Source organism: Frieseomelitta varia, unplaced genomic scaffold (assembly GCF_011392965.1).
Source record: "Frieseomelitta varia isolate USP_RPSP 00005682 unplaced genomic scaffold, Fvar_1.2 scaffold_470, whole genome shotgun sequence".
Classification (NCBI taxonomy): domain Eukaryota; kingdom Metazoa; phylum Arthropoda; class Insecta; order Hymenoptera; family Apidae; genus Frieseomelitta; species Frieseomelitta varia.
The window spans coordinates 198,992-217,615 of NW_025110224.1; the positions used below are offsets into that span (position 1 = coordinate 198,992).

Genomic DNA, 18,624 nt, shown 5'->3' on the forward strand with positions numbered 1-18,624 from the left:
TAGACATGGAATAATAAACAAGAAAATTCAACTCCAATTGGAATTCATAACTAAAAGAAATTAACAATGTACGGCAGTTAATTAAGCAATTAAGTGTTTTAGTCCTGCCTCTCCCTCTTTCGTTTAAACAATCTTTACATAGACACTGAATTTTTCCACTGAAAGACAAATAGATCTAGAGAAAGATTTGTACACTCTAAGACTATACTGCTCACAAAGATTAGAATATGTTTCAAAATGAATGTGGAGCGATAAAAAAAAGAAACATTTGATTTTTTTTTTTTTTTTTCATTAACAAGAACATCAGAAAAGCTGACGACAAGTCAAAGAAAGATGTTCTTTTTTAATAAAAAAAAAATCAAATGTTTCTTTTTTTTAGTCTTATAATAAACTTTTCTTAAACAAGAATAAACAACTTTCTTAAATGGCTTCATAAATTGAACACAAGACATCGTAATTACTCATAAATAATTCTTTTGCTCGAACGATGCTTTTACTTTAACGAACACTTTGCTTGCTAACAAAGTCATTTAAATAAATGAAATATCCTAACATTAATTGGAAAAAGTCTCATATGCTATAATCCAATGATTCTTTTTAAATCGATTAATTTTAATCTTTTAAAGTAAGATGTTTCTTTTTTTTTGTTGTAACTGTATTTTTGTGTTGCTTTGCAACATCGGTCATTAGCAGCGTTAGAAATTATTATTCACTACAAGATTCGAGAAAACAACGTTGTTATAGCAACGTTGATCATTCTTCTACAACTTGTCACGAAAAATATCTGAATATACTACGTACGAAAATAGAAAAAAACACGTTAAATTTTTTAACACGTTAAATACCATGGGGAGAAAGGTGCACATTATTATTTCAAAAATGACAATAAAATTATTAATTCTGGCAAAACTCAAATTATAAACTCGCTCTTTAAAAAAAAAAAAGAAGAAAAAATGGCAGTCAGCCAATAGTAACACTAGGGCATATTACAAGCCTATCGTTTCTCCAAAAATTCTCTTTTATGTTCAAAATCATTAGCTGAAATTAATCGTAAACCTTCTCTTCTTTAATTACGTTTAGTATTTCTTTTCTTTTCTTTTTTCTTTTTTTTTTGGAACAAATTTTTCCAAGCACACGATGTCGCTTTTACAAAATCTAGAAAATTACGATTGACACTTGCACTGAAAATTTCACTGAATTCATACTTCACAAATGTTTACAATGAAACGCGATTTTTATTCAAACGTCTTTTCGACGATGAAGATTGAGAATTTCTGGGGAAAGAGCAAAAAATAAACATCTAGAAAAAGTTCACTTTTCTTAAGACGTCTTTGAATAATTATTAAAGTTGCTATAAACGAGAGGAGGATATTTCGATTGAATAAGAAAAATAAAGTCATGAAGAGACGTTCGAACGGAAATAAAAAAAGAAAGAATGGAAATGAGAAATATCTAACCGTCTGAGTAGCATCAGCCTCGAGATTTGACGAAAATCTCTTGAAAAAGAGAGTAAACATCGAGCTGAAGCTCACGCCTCATTCCTGACATGGAAATGAAGATTTAATATCGTGATATTGACGACCTCGTCGCACGATGATTCTCATTTCTCCGTTATTTTCTTTTCACACGTTCTCTGGGGAAATACTTTAGAACGAAATCGATCGAATAGTTTCTTTTATTCTCATTTGCGTTTCCATACGGTCAGGAAAAAATTCAACCATTTCATTTTCTTTTATGCTTCTTTCTCCAATTTTCTAAAATATATTTCACTATGAGAACTTAATTTCCGTGAGAAAGAAATTAATATAGAAATTTTAAATATGAAAAAATATTACATTTGGATAAATATTACATTTATCCATTAATTTTAAACGCGAAAAAAAATTTATATTTTTATAAATGAAACGTTGCGTGATAGAACGTCATGTTAAGAAATAAGAAAGACATTTTCTTCTCCAAGAAAAAAAAACAAAAAAAGAGAAATGTGTATAACGAACCTTCTTCATCTATTTTCTATCCGCGATATTGACATAATTGAAGATTTAGACGATCGATTGCGAAGCATTGGATATTTGGAATTTTAAAACTGTCAACTCGATAAGAACGATCGTCGATGAAAGAAGAGTCGAACAAAAGTTAAACCTTGGCAGTGTTGGTACGAATCATAAAGAAAACTCTCAGAAAGCTGAACGCACGATTAAAATACAAATTTCGAAACGCGATTCTATATATGTAATACAATGTTTATATTGATTAGCTTATATACTTGGTTGCTCAATTGATTGATTTAAATTTAAATAATGGAATTATATAATAATATTATAATTATATTATAATTCTAATATAGTAGTATAATAATATTTGAAAATCTCAACTTCGAGATAATCAATATAAATTACTGTTAAATAATTGGCCAAAATTTCATTTAATTGAATTATGCTATAACTTGTCTTTTTTCATCTCTAATTTTTAACTGTCCTGTTTCTGTATTTATATTTCATTGTTACGCATTTCGATATTACACTTTTAGATAGTAAAGAATGCATGTTCGCTTTAAAAAATTTCATATATCAATTATTTTTCTAACAAGAAAATATATAAAGCTGTTCATTTTAGAATTTAAATGTTACAGTATCCTTGGTTACAGCTACATAAATATTCAGCGATTCACCACGCTGAACAGTAATTAAAGTATCACAAATGAATTCACGATGTCTCAAAAGTGTATTGTCCGTATTTTTAAATATGTTAAGTATAAAGGAGCGAAGAGTCGAGTCGTAAACGATTTCAGAAGCGCCTGCGAACTACGTTGAAGATTCACCGCCCACACTAGATAATATAGTACACTTGTTTCGACACAATAATCACAATGAAATCGTTAATACAAATCGTTTGTGTATATATGTATATATATATATATTATACAATATATATATATTATATAATATGTGTATGTAAATTTCGATAGAGGTGATGAGGAATGAAGGTGATTTCGAAATCTTCGAAACTCTATAAAACAATTAGTACTGCCACATTATAGCCTTCTTTATACTAAACAATACTTTCGAATAAAGTTTTTTCATATTTCCAAACAACAGCGGAAATAATCACAAGTACTAATTCTTACTGAAACACCCTGTATATATGTATATATGCATATAGAAAGAATTTAAGTAAACGAGCATCGCTAAATCATCCCTTGTGTTTTTAATGTGAACGCGTGATTACCTGTACCTAATTGAAGTCATATATTTTTTAATTTTTTTTCTTTTTTTTTTCTTTTTCTTTTAGTATGAAATTATACCTCGAGAGCTGACATGTCATCTCTAGAGATTAAATATCCTATCTAAATATCCTTTACGCACTAAATGTTCACTGAGGATAAAAAGCTGAGGATAAAAAAACGCGCTAGTGATGGCAGTAAACTTCATTCAGTGTTAGTGTCATCGTTGGTTTAATGATATTTAACGCGAACGACAACAAGCGCGGCTCAATTGAATTAAAACATCGATCAAGAATTCTATTATCATTAATGCTAAGATCAATTATGTACAAAAATTTGTTTTATATATTACACGTCGATTTCGATCCGCCGTTAGAATTAATATTCGCCGACAGATACCCGGCAGTTGAAGGAATGGTGTCGAGCGTCGTGCACCTTCCCTTAGGAGAGAACGTTGACCTCGCGAGGTGAACTACACACATTTAACACGCTACTCGTCGAGTTAGGCGTGATCTGACTTCGAGCCTCGTTCTGTGCTTGCCGTATCGCCTCCTTGTACGGGCCTCTTTTCTTTTTATTGTATCGCGTCTGAAACACACAACAATCGACATTCGCAATCATTACACTGCTAATTTACTACTTTGCAACAAAGAAGTTAAAATCAAACAATAAGATATAGAAGTTAAAATCAAACAATAAAATATAGAAGTTAAAATCAAACAATAAGATAATAGAAGTTAAAATCAAACAATAAGCAATGACTTCAGATTAAGAAATTCTTCTTTTAAAATTAAATGAACACTTTCTTCAAATTGTGAACGGTGAAATCAGACATATTTACCTTGAATGTTTCTAAAAATGGACTCAACTGGTCACACGACATTAGGGAACTTGTCGAGGAACCGTACCAAGCAACGTGGGCCTGTGGTCCAGACGATGTACCATCTTCTTTACAAGAAACTGTAATACTAAGAACCTGAAGAGATGAACACATTTTAAAATAATGTTTATTTAAGTTAAATAAACATGATAAACAAATGGAAATATTATACTAAAGCCATAGTATAATATCAACTTCAATATCATTATGTACATTTTCATGATTATATTAAATTTATGGAAATTTAAATTTGAATTCATAAATAAAATTCATGAGCTGTAGAACTTTTTAAAAATATACTATAAGTTTTGAAATAGAGAACAAATAAAGGAAAATTCTAGTTTCAGATTGAATAAAACTTGTACAACATAAAAATAAAACAAGAACAAATAATTTGTTTGTTAGAGTTGTCAGTAACGTAATATCTGTATTTTGATTATCATCATAAATTAAGAGTCTGTTATTATATTACTATATGATTCAATACTGTATTATATTGTCAAATAAAATAGTTTATTTATCTGGTGGAACTCTTTTTAATAAACGTTCTAAGATAATTTGTTTCCATGAAACTTTTATTACACAGATCCAAAAATATCTGTGAAAACACTTTTTCACTTTTTAGAGAAACTCCTAAGAGTAACACTGTTTTATAAAAATTTCACAAAAACAGATATTTTCTTAAATGAATCATAGTTCCAACAGAATTTTCTTCAAAACAAAAGATAACTGTTCTCTTTTTGTTTTTAACTATTGCTACAAGTATGCAAGCTGAAAGAATATCCAAAATATCCAACAAATAAATATCTAACAATGCATACTTTTCCAGGCCACCAAGGGAATCCATGAATCTTTCCCCATACCACGTCACCAACGTCCATTCTTCTACCGTTAGCAGTCAGGCAATGTTCGACAGGTGTCGCAGCAAGACGCATCATCAGAGGATGAGATTGCGGCGGAAAGTCTGGAGCTGTTTCACCGGCGTCAACTTCAGGTTCCTGTTCACTCAGTTCATCACTGCTCGCGCCAGGAGTCTTGCAACCCGATGAAGAGTTACTCACAGGATAATCACATCTAGCATAAGCGTTTGTATTCAACCTCTTGAGAGATATGGATAGTTTTTGCTTCAGGCACTGCTCCTTTATGGCTGTGTACGACTCGCTACCCGGAAGAACGTTCCAATTCTGTTGATTTTCGGTACTTCCAGATTCCATGCAAGGCTGCTGATGCTGCGATTGCTGGCTCTTGTGTTTACGGTCCTCCTTGTGCTTCTTTTTATGCTTCACTTTATGCTTACGACGATGATACGACAATGTATCGTAAGTTGGATTGTAACTATGAGAAAAATGACTAGTATTATACACTGTAACAGTATCGTAAATTTAGAACTTATTGCACTATTGTTGATGTCAACTAATACGTCCAAATTTAAATTTAAATCTTATTTTTATATGTCTACAAAAATATAAAACTACGAAAGTGAAAGATAAAGAACTTGATTGGAAAAAAAACACAGTACTGGAAAATAAGAATATGTGCAAATACAAACATCCTTATTTTATAACCATTGTATAGAATTGCTAATAACTAAACTGCGGATTTATAGGAAATTTAAAATTGCGAAATTATAATAGATACATACAACACAAATGCATAACTATAGTGCTTATCTCGTAATATTTGCTACGTGGAACAGTTATTTTTTTTATATCATATTCTCAGGAACGTGAATCTGCACAAAAATCCGCAGCCAATATTATCAATAACCAATGTCTTAAGACAACTATTTTATTTTACCGCGGAGATCCATTGCAAGGAGATCTCGCAGGCGAAACTCCACCAAGCATTTTCCTCCTTGCCTCCTTCTTAGCCTTCTTCAATGCACGTTTCGCAGCCTTAGCACTGGCATCCTTCACACCTTGCTTTTGAGGATCCACCTGCTCCTGTCCGTCCTCCTCTCCGTCCTCGCGATAATCGTAATCGTTATCAAAATTTTTTGGCAATTCCAGCGGGTCCCTCTCCGCCTCAGTCTGCGCATCCTCGGCATCGTCGGTCTCCTGTTCGTACTCTGGATCTTGGATCTTGGCGGGTATTTTCAACACAGTCCCTTCACCCTGAGCACCGAACGATATCTTAATCACCGGTGTAGTTCTGGCTGTTCTCGTCGGATCTTCGAACACAGTTTCGTCCCATAAATCTTCCATAGATCCGACGGATCGTTTCTTTCGCGGTACGCGGCCCGTTCTTGGCCTCATTGTCGAGTCCGCGGCCGCGAGCGTTTTCTTCTCCTCTTCCTCAGGTATTTTCGCACTCTCCACGGAAGAGCTGCTAAGCCTTCTGGGCGTGGCACAATATGCCATTGACGGATTGCTGTCGCAATCCGTTGATTCCATGCGTTCCTCCGTTGGTTCCATCGCGTTCGCCGACGAGTCGCCCACCTCGGCTCGGTTATTCCAATACGACGGATCAATCTTCACCTTTTCTGCAAGAATGTTAAAAAACATGATACAATATGAGAATTTATATTTAATAAGAAAAGAAGAGATAATATGAGAATTTATATTTAATAAAAAAAAAAGAGATAATATGAGAATTTATATGGCTAATATTTTAAAATTCATTTAATTAATTTTTTTTCAAACTATTCTCAATTGTTTGGAATAAAAAATATCTATAGAACTCACGTTTAAACCAGAAAATATGTATAATAGAATCTCTCAAGGTTCACAAGGACAAAAGTGTTCGATTATTAGAATTTTCAGATATTAGAACAACTTTTTTAATATTAAATTGTATTCAAATTAAAATTTTAAAAATTATCAAGTTGTTTTGCTATTTAATATATTCCTTTCACTGCTTTTTTTCAAATTGTTCTCAGCTTGGGGTATTTATAGTTATTCTTAGTTTGTAGTAAAAAATAGGGTAGATACTAATAAAAGAACAAAACATTCGGTTAATGGAATTTTCCAGATAATTCTTCTAATATTATACTCCATGTAATTTCCAAATAGAAAGCAAGAAAATTATCAGTTTGTTTCAATATTTAAGAATACATACAAAGTTACATTCTTTTTGTTTTTTTGAAACCATCGAGTTTAAATTTTTTTGCTGTTCCATTTTCCCATTAAAATAAATAATATTCCTCCATTATTATTATAGTATCTCATATTTTAGCAAATTTTTTCCACAAATATGAAAAACACATCCAAAATAATAATACATATAAAATACATTTACTACAACAAATCTACAACTAAATATTCTGTTACGAAAAATATTATTATTAAAAATATTCTATTGCAATATTCTATAACAAAAAATTCCAAAAAATTATAGGACTAAAGTATTCGGATATGGCTCTATTATATTTCGGTAGGAAATGAATTGCAAATGAAGTTTTGTAAACGTTAGAAATAAAAAAATTTTATAATATTTATGTTTTTATCATGTTGATAGTTATATATTTATATTTTTATCATATTTATATATATTATATATTAAAGGAAAATCATATAAAATATCATATTATCTATATAGTTTTGCAAATTGTAGTTTCTTCATTTGTTATACTTCTTCTACAGATAATTCTACATTTTTCCAAATCATACCACCCATCATGATAGTAAATTTAAACTATTTTAAATATGCATATTCAGACTTCTCGTAGACGCGAAAAAACGTAATCTCATGCTAGGCATAACTAATGAGAGCCTACTAAAAAAGCAATTCTACGTCAATAGTTATATATATATATCACATGTATGAATATGCATCATAATGAATATATATCATATTACGTGTACCGAACGTAACTAATCATGATTAAAATAATATAATTAATTAATTATATTTGAAGTTTATTAGAAATATCTAAATTTTTCATTTAATCGTTCAGCTGTTAACAATAATAAAATATTTTATCTGACTTTTGAAGCAGGCAAATTTTTTATTTGTCCCAACAATCATTCTTGCACATTTGTCTCATTGTAATTAACAATGTATTGGAATTGTGCATATATTTCACAAACAAGTTTATTATCTGCGTGGATCTTATATAATCCTACTATCGAAGCCAGAGATAGTTTTATTTTAAGCACTTTCTTCGAGAATAAGCTTCTACTAAAAGATTAAAACTACATGTTACGAAGCATTTCGCGCAGAAACGAAAAATCAATAACAAAATCTTTATGCGAGCGTGGAAAAAGAAATTTTAGAATTCCACAAAGTATTGTAGAAATTGTAAGTAAGAAAATAGTAGAATATAATAGTAAAAGAAATTGTAGAATTCCACCAGTATTGCTTTCATAATTTAAAATTATTTCAACTTTTCATAAATTGCTGGCAAGTATGTCTATCGCTCGTTATGTTAGTCCGTGTTATATAAATTAATGCATTATTTTATTCTTTATTGCAATCGTTCTTATCATTTTTATCTCTGTACAGAGTGCTTTTTTTATCGAAATATATTGGATTTATCAAGAACATATTTTTATAAAAGTTGTTTGGCATGAAGCGGCGCGTTACATGTTGTGCAAATTACTTTTTTGTGGATGAAATCAAGCAGGAAATTTCGAGATCAATTTCATTTTCTTAAATGGAACTGTACAATTCTGAATGCATTAATCGATTAATCTAATCGAAAAATTTATTATTAATCTATTTGTGTCGAAAAACTACTGATTTAGGAAATCTTTTAACTTCAATTTTTTGTGACAATCATGCAACAATATAAGGAATATTCTTGTCCTTATGTTTCACACAATAGGCTTTACAAAATTAAATCTAAATCCTAAACAAATGATTTTTCGACAAAAGGTAGGATTAATACCTTTTATTAACCTGCATATTATATCATCTTTACCGAAAACTATAGAAATTTAGGAAACCATTTCTGAAATATCCATCTTGCAAACACACAATCAAAAAAATCATATTGGAACCCAAAGAAAATAGATTTTTTATCAATTCTTTTTTTTTTTTTTTTTATTGTCCCAAGGATTAAGACGGAAAAATAAAAAAACAGGTTTTATTTTTAATGAAAAATATTTACCAGTCGTTTGCATGGCATTGTTGATTTCATTCGGTTGAAGTCTTGAGATTTTTGGGATGAGAGACGGCCCAAGCTTCGACGAGTCGGGACTGAGTGCTGTGGACGACGAAGACTTGGCTGTTTGATGAGATGACATCGTAATGTTCTCCGACTGACATTCGGAGAACAGTATTCTCGAGGTTTTTTGCGGCTGCTGGCCGCAACGTCGATCGCTCCTTCGAGTGGCACCATGACCCGTGACCTAATCGGATCAAAAAAAAAAAAAAAAAAATCATACATTTTCTATCAATAAGTCAAACGTCCTCGTATTCTGGTTTTGCAACAGATATTTACTACAAGGATCGTTTAATATAAAATAGATTTAATATAATAAATAGAAAATAGAAAATAGATTTAATATAAAATAAAAGTCAAGACTGAATACACAGTGAGTCAAAAAAACCATCGATATATCCACTTTTCTTAAAATTATACTATTTTTCGATGAGAACAAATTTTTGGTAATCGAATTAAAAAATTTTCAACGAAAAAGAAGCAGCTCCATTCTTTTATACATTTACTCCATTTAAAAAATGTGATTTTAATCTGAAATTTACATAGCTGATATTAAATTGTTTCTTGGTAAATTTATTAAAAAAAAAAAATAATTAAAGTTGCTTCCTTGTTGCACCAGCTCTTTCGATTGGACTCTGAGAATTTTCGACTAACAATAAAAAAAGTGGTGGATTTTTTTCTTATGAGTTAGAAGACAATGGAGTAAGAAATCGTACATTTATCAATATATAAATATGTAACAATGAATACTCGGGATATTCACAGATGTGTTGCGAGATATGACACGAAAATGATTTCACGCATATAGTTAAAAAAACAAGAGGATAGATGATTCACAATATAATTTCTTACATCATCACAATCATAGACATAAATTTAATTGAATATTTGGCATTGTTAGACATAAAAATTGGGAAAGAGCAACAATCAACAGAAATGATTTAGAAAGAAAATATTATTAGAAGAATGATCAAATATTTCTCCAGATATTTCAAAAGAGACTTATGAAATTACTGTCGAATATACGTTCAAAAATATAGTATAATAAATATTTCTTTTGTATCTTTAGTAAATAAAATAATATATGGTATTTTATAATAAAATTACCAAATAAAAATATGCCAAAATATTGTAAAAATATACCAAAATATTATAAATAAAATTGCCAAATAAAAATATGCCAAATATTATAAATATACCCTTTTGATTTTCATTTTTCTTTCATAACTTTTTTACACCATTGAGTGTTCTAATTCTGAAAGAGTACATAATAAATGTTTAAAAAAAACATAAATACTTGATATTGATACATAAATATATGCCCTACGTAAAAATATTTCCAAAAATGGTATACCAACTTTGATCCACTGTACATAAATTAAATAAAATTAATTAAAATTAAAATATATAATAATCATTACAATACACGACTCAAATGACCATTTCAATCATTTTTACACGATTCCATATAAAGCAAACTATTTCAAATTCATCTAAATTATATAATTATTATAAAATTATTAAAAATTATATAATTATTATAAAATTATTAAAAATTATATAATTATTATAAAATTATTAAAAATTATATAATTATTATAAAATTATTAAAAATTATATAATTATTATAAAATTATTAAAAATTATATAATTATTATAAAATTATTAAAAATTATATAATTATTATAAAATTATATAATTATTAAAATTATTATAAATTATAAAATTATTAAAAATTATATAATTATTATAAAATTATATAATTATTAAAATTATTATAAATTATATAATTATTAAAATTATTATAAATTATATAATTATTAAAATTATTATAAATTATATAATTATTATAAAATTATATTATTAAAATTATTATAAATTATATAATTATCATAAAATTATTATAAATTATATAAATTATTATAAAACAAATACTGTTAAGATATAATTAAAATGTATCTCACAAACTTTGTCACAAAAATTTGAAAATCGCTAATAAAATTCCATACATAATTCGCCCAAGTATTACTAAATCAGAGAGTGCACTTTGATAAAATTCTCACTATCTGACGCGGAGCCAGCGAAATAAACTTAACTGCCGTAAGACTAAACACATGTACCGAGTGTCAGCGTGTCAGCATTAAATGTACGATCAGAGCACTTTGCGTTCGAGACGCACTCGAGAAGGAAGTTACACGCCAGAATCAAACAGCTATCGCGCGGTGCGAGCGCGCCTCTTTAGAAGACAACGCGTTAAGCTGCTTCAAGTTCAAAATCGCATGACTTTTCTTCCTCACAGTTGTCTGGCGTGCTCATTCGACCAAAGTTTCCTACAACCCAATTTGTTCCTTCCTCTCGCCTCCACTCTTATGAGTTCCCTCGCCGACGCCCCAGAAGTTTCCACAACCTCCGTCATATTTGACGGTTTTTACCGCCGTGGTGTTACAACAATAAAGTTTGTTAGGGAACTCGGGTGGACGTGAACGAAGTTGTAAATTCGACTCGCGTCTTCTTTGTTATATTGGACGAAATAGTCGAGAGCGAAGAGAGGAACACTTTTCCAAACGATGTGATGGATCGAAGTTGCTCCATAAATTTTATGAAAAAAAAAATCCGTAACATACAATTCAGAATGTTAATCGCAAAATATAAAAAGAATTTTTCAAAAAAAGGATATGATTTCAAATAACAAAGAAAAAGAGTCAACGAGTCACAGACTTTTGACAGAAATATTAATCTTATATATATATAAATTAAATATTAAAATATATTTAAATATTTTAATATTATAATATATATATATAAATTAATATTATAAAAATATATAAAATATTAAGATACATTTAAATATTTTAATATTATAATATATATATAAATTAATATTATAAAAATATATAAAATATTAAGATATATTTAAATATTGTATATTAAAATAAATATTATATATTAAAATATTAAGATATATTTAAATATAATAATTAATTTTAATATCATTATATATGTATATATAAAATATTAAAATATATTTAAATATTTTAGTATGAGAATATTAATTTTTTACGATATCGGGACAATATGTTAGTTATTATGAATATTTTGTGAACAAATAAAACATTGAATATATTTTTCTTCTATGTCCCAAAGTGAGGCCAAAATGAGAGGCAAAAAGCGTAGGCTCTCCTAAATGTTTCACGACAAGACGTATACAAAAATCTAGCTACGTTGCTATTTCAAGAGCAGTTGTGTGGATGTTAAAATAATGAGTCCAAACTGTCATACCAAATACTCTAATACTGACCTTGTTAAAGAGTAATATTAATAATAAAAGTCACTTATTTTGAAAGTTGATACAAAACTTTAGAGTAACGAAAAATGACGATTCGTTGACGCCTTTAAAATTATTTATATGTACCAAGAAAAATATAAGTATTCGAGACGGCAAATACAAGTCTTCTTGAAAGTTAGCATCAACTTTCAAGAAATCAAAGTTAGCATTTTCTGGACGATTTAAAAACAAAGTAACTTGCGCCACATTCAAAATAAACGGCTCATATAGCAACCAGCAAAGTACAGGAATATGGGTGCTCTGATTTATAAGATCAAGAGATAATACATTCGTAATGCTCAATGGTAGATAAATCGATTGAGAAAACAATGCCTAATTACGAGAGTTTGACGAACAATCGAATACGAGTAAGCGCAATAAATTTCCCTCATCAATAATAATTATTTTAAAAATGTCGCTAGAAACATTTTAATGCAAAAAAATAAACGTTACGCCTTTGATTCTAATAATTCCTGTTTCTTGGCTTAAATGTAGTTATGAGAAAAATATTCGACACGTATTCTTTTCGGTAATCGGCCAAGTTGAAGGGATGTAAACTATCCTAAAAGTTGGGGCTGCGAAATTTGTTTTTCGTTAAATATCTCGGAAATTGCTGAACACACAATTTTAGCGACAAACTTAATAGCGTATACCATTTTGCGAAAAATATTCAAAATATTTGAAAATATTTTTCATCATCTTTTAGTAGTTCACCCAAGTAAATGTTTCTCTCGAATATTTCTTCATGAAAACTGCAACTACTTGTCCAAACAGTCAGTCAGAGTCCGTCGAACTTTAGTCATTCAGACAGAATTCCTTTTTCTTATTGTGTAACAAAGACGTAACAGTATCAATTCAAGCCAGAGTCATTTCTCAGTAAGAAATCAATGGATGATCCTCCGGCACCAAGTGACACGAGCAAAGGTACACGAACAACGATCACTCATCCGTGTCCTTAACAAATAAAAAAATTAGAAACTATTCTCATCAGTCGTTCCTCCATGAAGAAAGAAAGCGAAAGGGAAAGGAGAGAAGGAAAAGAAGAATTACCTGCTGTTGCTGCGGCTGCTGCTGTTCCTGCTGAATCTCATCGTGCTTCCGTTTTCTGCTGACGTCCACGTTCTCGCTGTTCTCGTTACAGATCGATCTACACTTGCTGCAGAGGACCTGACGTGGCCTCAGCCTGACCGTTGGCCTCGCGTTCTTGTACCTGGCCGGCGGATTGATGTTCCTACGTAGATCGACTTTTGCGGTGGTCAGCGTGTTCTTTCTCTCTTGGAAATAGCTGAATCGGGCCGCGATCGTCGCCAATTTGTCGCCATCGGGGTCCGGCACAGGTTCCGGGGGCTGTACGCCGCACGGCAGGCCTCTGAAAAATAAGAACGATTGTTAATCATCGGTCGAGTGTTATTCGATTTGAATATCGAGTAATTGCAGAGATTTATACACGTTGCGGGATTACATGCATACTTGTTTTATGAATAACGCATATGTATGGTGTATAGACGCGTTAAATGATTATTGCTGGAAATTTGTGCGTACACGGTACCACGCGCAATCACGGTAAATACTAGTGGTATTCGCGTCAGTTCCCTCTGCCATTAAAGGATTATGCTACAATTAGGAGATTAGCTGGATTAAATATGTAACGTGCTGGCGTGAGCACGTATTTGAAACAAAAATGAACATTCAGAGAACCGATTTCACGAAGAACTTGCATGTGGTATCTTTTGGACAATTGGTAGTAGAAAGTTATTTAAAAGTAAAATAAAACTAATTAGCATGACAAGAACGGTATAATAAAATTAAGTATAAGTGAGTGTAATAAATTGAAATTATTGTAAAATATTTCCTTAACCATTAGATTTAAAAACAATTTTTTACTTTAGAAATTCATATTCTTTCGATTTATGATTAAAAAAAGTACATGGTCCAATTTAAAAAAAAAAATGAAAACGAACTTGGAAATTTCGAAAACCCTCAACACGCATAAAAAAATTGACACGCCCTTAAATTTTTTTTCCCTTTGTATTAAACAATTTTTCATCAGACGCATAATTTCAGGTATGCAAGTTACGTGAATCACTGTGCATTCATTATTGCACCTCATACATATTCTTCATAATAAGTACTTGCTATAACAAGATTTTACCAAAAAGTACCATAGAGATTATAATTTCGTATAAGAATCAATTTTGTTTCTAACTAATAAATATGTTGTAGATATAATTTATTCATTTATCCGATAATTTAAAATACAAAAAGAATCTATTTAATTACATTGAAAAAAAGTTAAATAACTTAATAGCCAAGAAAATATAATATTTTTGAATATTGAAATAAATTAACAATTTTCCTGGCTACCATTTTGATGCAATCAAATACTTTGATTCTTTTATACCATCTCTATTATTACAACAATATTTTGTATTATTACTAAAATGATATTAAATTATTATTATGTATTATCAGAATAATGTTGAATTATTATTAAAATACTCGTTAAAATAATAATAATTCTATTGTTATTGTCAATAATGTAATATTTTTGAATACTGAAATAAATTAACAATTTTTCTGACCACCATTCTGATGTAATCAAATACTTTGATTCTTTTATACCATTTCTATTATTACAACAATATTTTGTATTATTATTAAAATGATATTAAATTGTCATTATGTATTATCAGAATAAAATTAAATTATTATTGAAATACTCGTTAAAATAATAATAATTCTATTGTTAGAACACTTATTGAATTATTATTAAAATACTCGTTAGAATAATAATAATTTTATTGTTAGAACAATTATTATGATTAATAATAATAATTCTATTGTTATTGTCAATAATGTAATATTTTTGAATATTGAAATAAATTAACAATTTTTCTGGCTACCATTTTGATGCAATCGAATACTTTGATTCTTTTATACCATCTCTATTATTACAACAATATTTTGTATTATTATTAAAATGATATTGAATTATTATTATATATTATCAGAATAATATTGAATTATTATTAAAATACTCGTTAGAATAATAATAATTCTATTGTATCATTATTAGAATTAATATTAAAACATATCTTTTCTCTTAATATTTGATTAAGAAAAGACCAAGTTCCATAAGAAGTTTCATGTCGCCTGTCAATCAGTGTATGTATATTTATTTAACGTCACATACATTAGGCATTCGTTGTGAATAACATATGAATATCGCAAAATGTCGAATTCTCAAAACAATCAAAATTACCTGCATAGCTAGAAATTGTATTCTTAACGTTCTACTTCTTTTTCCAAGATTACGATTTCCTTTTATTCCTTGAATCTTTTATTACTAGGATTCAGTACCTGGTGGAAGAAGAGGAATCGATTGGGCGAGTCGGTGGACTGGGAATTCGAACGCCACATTGCTGGATATCTGGGTCATTGACAGACTGTTTCCTTCGGAGCTTCACAGTTTAATGTATCGTGTTGTTTATGCTAGACTGATAAAACCTAGCACAGGCCGATAATTTCTTACAAATAAAGAATTAATTAAAAATTGTGCGAGAAATTGAAAGATAAAAATACTTTGGGGACTTCGCGGTTTAATGTGTCGAGTTGTTTATGCCAGATTGATAAACCGATAATTTTTTTAAGATGATGATTGTTTAATCAAAATTTAGTCGAGAAATTGAAAGATGAAATACGTACTCACGACTACATTCTGTTTTTGAAAATTCTAGAAAGATAGAAGGAATTTCAATCAATTTCGACCGTTTTAATTTTAATGTTCTAAGCGACATAATAAATTCAGGAATTACCTGATTCATCACAATTTACGCGAATTATCTAATTCATCTATTCTAATTAGTTCTAATTAGATAGTTCATATGAATTATCTAATCTGTCTAATTCTATTCAGGAATTATTTAACTCATCCTTCACAATTTATTGTTAAAAACAATTTATTATGAATTGTACTTTATGTTCGACTTTATCAAAATGGAACAGTGATTACATGTGACAATCTATGTTTCTCGCACTATTTTAATTTTGATCATATTTCGATTGATACTTCTAATGTCATAAACAAACGAACAACCGACTGTAATAATCTACTTTAATAACTGTACAAGAAGTAACAATATTCAAAAATAGCAACGATTAACGAGGATATCATTAAGAGCAGAATTTTAACAAAATTCAAAAAATATGTGAAACTACAATCAATGAACGAAGGCGTTTTCTGCAAATTAGAAATTTGAGAGTTTGGAGGATTTATTTTTGAAAATATAACATAATATATTTTAAAAATATTGTATATTACTATATAATACAATATAATATTATATTATACATTAATATATGTTATATTAACATATATTACATTTATTATAATATTATATTATACATTAATATATGTTATATTAACATATATTACATTTATTATAATATTATATGTATTTTTATATAATACAATATAACATTATATTATACATTAATATATATTATATTAACATATGTTACATTTATTATAATATGTATTCTTATATTACTATATAATACAATATAACATTATATTATACATTAATATATATTATATTAACATATGTTACATTTGTTATAATATGTATTCTTATATTACTATATAATACAATATAACATTATATTATACATTAATATTATATGTATTTTTATATTACTATATAATACAATATAATATTACATTAATATATGTTATATTAACATATATTACATTTATTATAATATTATATGTATTCTTATATTACTATATAATACAATATAATATTATATTATACATTAATATATGTTATATTAACATATATTACATTTATTATAATATTATATGTATTCTTATATTATTATATAATACAATTTAATATCATATTATAGATTAATATATGTTAATATATTAACATATATTATATACTTTGAATATAAATATTTACAAATATTACATTTTGAAAATATGTTACTTTTACGATATTACATCGCCGATTCAAAGTAATAAAAGAAACAAATGAAAAAAAAAGGCTTATCCTGCTGTTAATTATTTCTAAATAGAATTAACGTTTCATTTGTTGGACAGCTGTTTCACGTATTGATCCGCTCAAATACACCACAAATTCCTCCATTGTAATTCCAGTGCCTGAACAAGTCTGCCATTTCTGAATATCCTAATGAACCGACGGAAGAAGAAAGAACATAACAACGATTAATGGAGGCACGAAAATATACTGAAGCTTTATTATATACATCCAAGATGCCTTACGACACTACTGCGTAGCAGTAGTAATTTCAAGCAGCATTAATTTAATTTTAACAGTATGTTCCAACTTCTCTTTACAACGTTTCCCTCAGAAGTCACAGTAGTGTCTTATTCTCTCTCTTTTTCTCTCTCTCTCTCTCTCTCGACGGAATGTGAATCATTAAGATATTCGTCAGTGCGTGATGAAACAAGAAGAACACAGCTGCGAACGAGCAACTGTTGCAACCCTGTTGAAACATATTTTCACGCAAACCTTCAATTCCTCTACTGTACGACTGTTTGAAATTAAACGGTATTTAGATGAAAAGTTCTTTCTTCAATTGAGCACGCTGACAAACTCGATAATTTACTCGATAGTTTACTCTTACTCTTAGTATGTCAGAATAATTAAAATAAGACGAATACCATTAAGAAAAATATTTTAAATAACACGAATAATCAGATAATACATTTTTTATTGTATTTTTGTTGCAGTATAATGTTTTATGAACAATATCCCGTGTAAAAACTTGAATAGACTGGATAATATTATAAAATTCAAAACATGCTACTTTCACCGTATTTTATATTTTGTGATATAACGTTTTATAAAAATAAACTATTCCGCTGGAGCATCAATAAAAAAATTTTACATAACTTGAATAAACTAGATAACATTGTAAAATACGAAATACGCTTTCATTGCAGTACAACGTTTTATAAACATTAAATATTCCTTTCTGTAGACAAAACAACATCGATAAAGGAATTTTGGACAACTTGAATATTTTAAATAATATTGTAAAATTCAAAATATTGACATACGTTT

The 18,624-nt window shown here is 28.7% G+C and overlaps 1 protein-coding gene across 2 annotated transcripts in view; it reads right to left on the reverse strand.

Moving 5' to 3' along the window:
- Positions 1-3,229: 3,229 nt before the first annotated feature.
- LOC122532768 (PWWP domain-containing protein 2A-like) overlaps positions 3,230-18,624 on the reverse strand; it is a 55,843-nt gene continuing 40,448 nt past the window's right edge. Inside the window, exons 2-7 of one of the 2 annotated variants that reach the window (XM_043661827.1) lie at positions 13,583-13,901; positions 9,157-9,394; positions 5,901-6,591; positions 4,925-5,438; positions 4,065-4,199; positions 3,230-3,811 (exon numbers count right to left, since the gene is read on the reverse strand). In XM_043661827.1, the coding sequence (XP_043517762.1) occupies positions 3,665-3,811; positions 4,065-4,199; positions 4,925-5,438; positions 5,901-6,591; positions 9,157-9,394; positions 13,583-13,901 (2,044 nt within the window). In that variant the 3' untranslated portion in view covers positions 3,230-3,664. Of the gene's footprint in view, positions 3,812-4,064; positions 4,200-4,924; positions 5,439-5,900; positions 6,592-9,153; positions 9,395-13,582; positions 13,902-18,624 lie in introns of both variants that reach the window. The other variant, XM_043661828.1, reaches the window with a different exon arrangement.